This window comes from Colobus angolensis, unplaced genomic scaffold (assembly GCF_000951035.1).
Source record: "Colobus angolensis palliatus isolate OR3802 unplaced genomic scaffold, Cang.pa_1.0 Scaffold170, whole genome shotgun sequence".
In the NCBI taxonomy this organism is placed as follows: Eukaryota; Metazoa; Chordata; class Mammalia; order Primates; family Cercopithecidae; genus Colobus; species Colobus angolensis.
The window spans coordinates 2,932,232-2,934,587 of NW_012114822.1; the positions used below are offsets into that span (position 1 = coordinate 2,932,232).

General features: G+C 61.2%; 1 protein-coding gene across 1 annotated transcript in view; it reads right to left on the reverse strand.

The window, feature by feature from the left end:
- The window catches only part of HES3 (hes family bHLH transcription factor 3), a 1,238-nt gene extending 610 nt beyond the window's left edge, over positions 1 to 628 (reverse strand). Inside the window, exons 1-2 of the mRNA XM_011938311.1 lie at positions 548 to 628; positions 365 to 446 (exon numbers count right to left, since the gene is read on the reverse strand). Of these exons, the coding sequence (XP_011793701.1) occupies positions 365 to 446; positions 548 to 628 (163 nt within the window). The remainder of the gene's footprint in view (positions 1 to 364; positions 447 to 547) is intronic.
- Between the last annotated feature and the right edge of the window lie 1,728 nt (positions 629 to 2,356).

The window sequence follows — 2,356 nt, forward strand, 5'->3', positions numbered from 1 at the left end:
GAGGGGAGGAGGGGAGGGAGAGGAAAGGAGGGAAGAAGCGTGTTGACGAAGGGAAGAGGAGGGCGGAGAGGTCAGACGACCCGAACGTCTCCCCCGGGGTCCAAACCTCCTACCACCCAGATCGCAATCGCACAGCCAGCGGGGGCTTTACTGCTCCTCCCTCGACCCCTAGCGAGCTGGCGCCCCCTCCTCACCAGCTGCCCACCTGCCTCCGAGCAGTCCTCTTTATTTTTGAGATGGGGGTCTTGCTGTCTTGTTATGTTGCCCAGGCTGGTCTCAAAAGCCCAGGCTCAAGAGGTCCTTGAGGCATCCCTGGCTCTGATCCCACAAGCCTCCCCCTACTCCCTCCAGCCCTCCCCTGTACCTTGCAAGGAGTTCTGAAGGCTTCTCATGTACTTCACGCTCAACTCCAGGATGTCGGCCTTCTCCAACTTGCGCTTCCGGATCTACCCCACCATGGAAAGGTCTATTAGGCCGGCCTCCCGAGGTGGAGACAGGGAGGTTGGGATCGTATCACCCACCCACCCCCACCCTACCTGAGTCTCACCTGGTGCGAGTAGTGTTTCTCCAGCAGCGACTTCAGCTGCTCCAGGGACACGTTGATGCGTGCTCGTCGCTTCTTCTCCATCAGTGGCTTGGAGATCTGCAGATGAACAGCCTTCAGAGTGTGGGACTGCCACCCTCTTGCCCTCTGCCCCCCCACCTCGTGGGGAAGGGCGCCTGCCCCTCACCCCTCAAGACCCCAGACCTTTCGAAAGTTGCCGGGGAGGCTGCCCCGGGCAGCAGGCTCCGTGCCCATGTTGCAGTCCATGCACCAGTGCGAGGCAGTGCTGCCTTTATAGGGACCCTCGTTTACATGTCAAAGAGGCCCTCTGGACTCTAGAAACCTCGAGGAGGAGGGGACCAAGGGAAGACGCCTCGGGAAGCTCCCCACCGCCTTCCCTCAGCCCCCTCCCATAGCCCAGGCTTCTTCTCACCTTCAGGACCGCTCCCCCCCGCCTCCCGAGGGACCCCCCTTCTCCTTTCTCTGTCTTTTCCTTGTCTCTCTGGCCTCCATCACTTCCCAAGTCTGAAGACCCCTACCATGCCCACCCCCTCCATGCCCATCCTGTCCCAATTCCTGTAAGTTCTCCAGTCCCACTTGCCAAGTCCTTGATACCCTGGAGTGCAAGCATCCCGGGGACCACCTACTGGGGAGGTACCTGGGCCAGCTGGCCACAGGATGCCACATGACTATGACAGGGCTCTGGGCTCCCTCGGGACTGATGACGATGCCAAGGTGACGCCTCTCTGTGCACTTCATGCTCTGGCCATACCCGCAACGCCGCATTAGTTGCCCTAAATGTCGGCACAATGCAGCAATTTTCTGCCTGTGGCTGCTCAAAGCCGGGCACAAGCCAAGCCTGCAGGGGCCACACAGCAACGTGTGTCCCATTAAAGCGTGCAGCCCGCCCTCGGGGCCACAGCCAGTCTCATCCTTGCTGGGGCCTTGGGCTTGGGAGGGGTCCTGGTGGGGGTGTAGCCTGGGCCCCATGTTCTCTGACACTGCTAGAATCCAACACAGACTTTCCACAGGAGGTAGGTGGGGTCAACGCGGCTTCCTCCCCCTTCCCCACAGCCCTGGGCTTCCAGGCTGGGTGGCTTTGGTGGCAGACCCTCTTCCCATGGAGAAGCACTGGAAGTCCACTCCCATGAGCCTGCTGTCAGCTCCACGCACAGGTGGTGGTGGCAGGAGGCCACTGACATTCTGGGAAGAGCTCCAGGCCACACTTCGAGAGGCCCAGGGCCCACACCCCAATCCATGATTCAAACTATGGGGGACCCATTGGAGGAGGTGTCTGGAGCACTCGCCCCAGGATGGGTTATGGGGCCATCCCCCTGGTTGAACTCCAGGAGGCTGAACTGTCGTCGCTGTGATGGACAGGAAGGCTGACCTCCAGGAAGTCCCTGGGTTCAAACCTAGACATCTCCCATGGGCCCTCATGGCCTTAGTTTTGGGGTTTGTAAAATGGTATTCTGAACAATGCAGCCCCCATTGCTTCTGAGGGTGACAGGGAAGTTGCAAAAATTTTGCAGCTGAGCCCTGTGGCAGAGGAATGAACAAACCGGCTTCTGTGTAGGGACTCAGGTTGGGGTGCGCCCCCCAGCGCTCTCAAGCCGGGGTATCTCCCCCCAGCCTGCCCCCCTCTACCCTCCCCAGGATAGCGGCGTTCCCAGGCGCCAAGCAGCGTGGAGAATCGCGCCACGCCCTCCCCCTTTCAGGCCGAGGCAGCAGCAACAGCAGCTCTGGGGCTCTCTCCATCTCGGGCCGCAGGGCCCGCGGGCCAGATCCGGGCCGACCCGGGCCTGGGAGGGC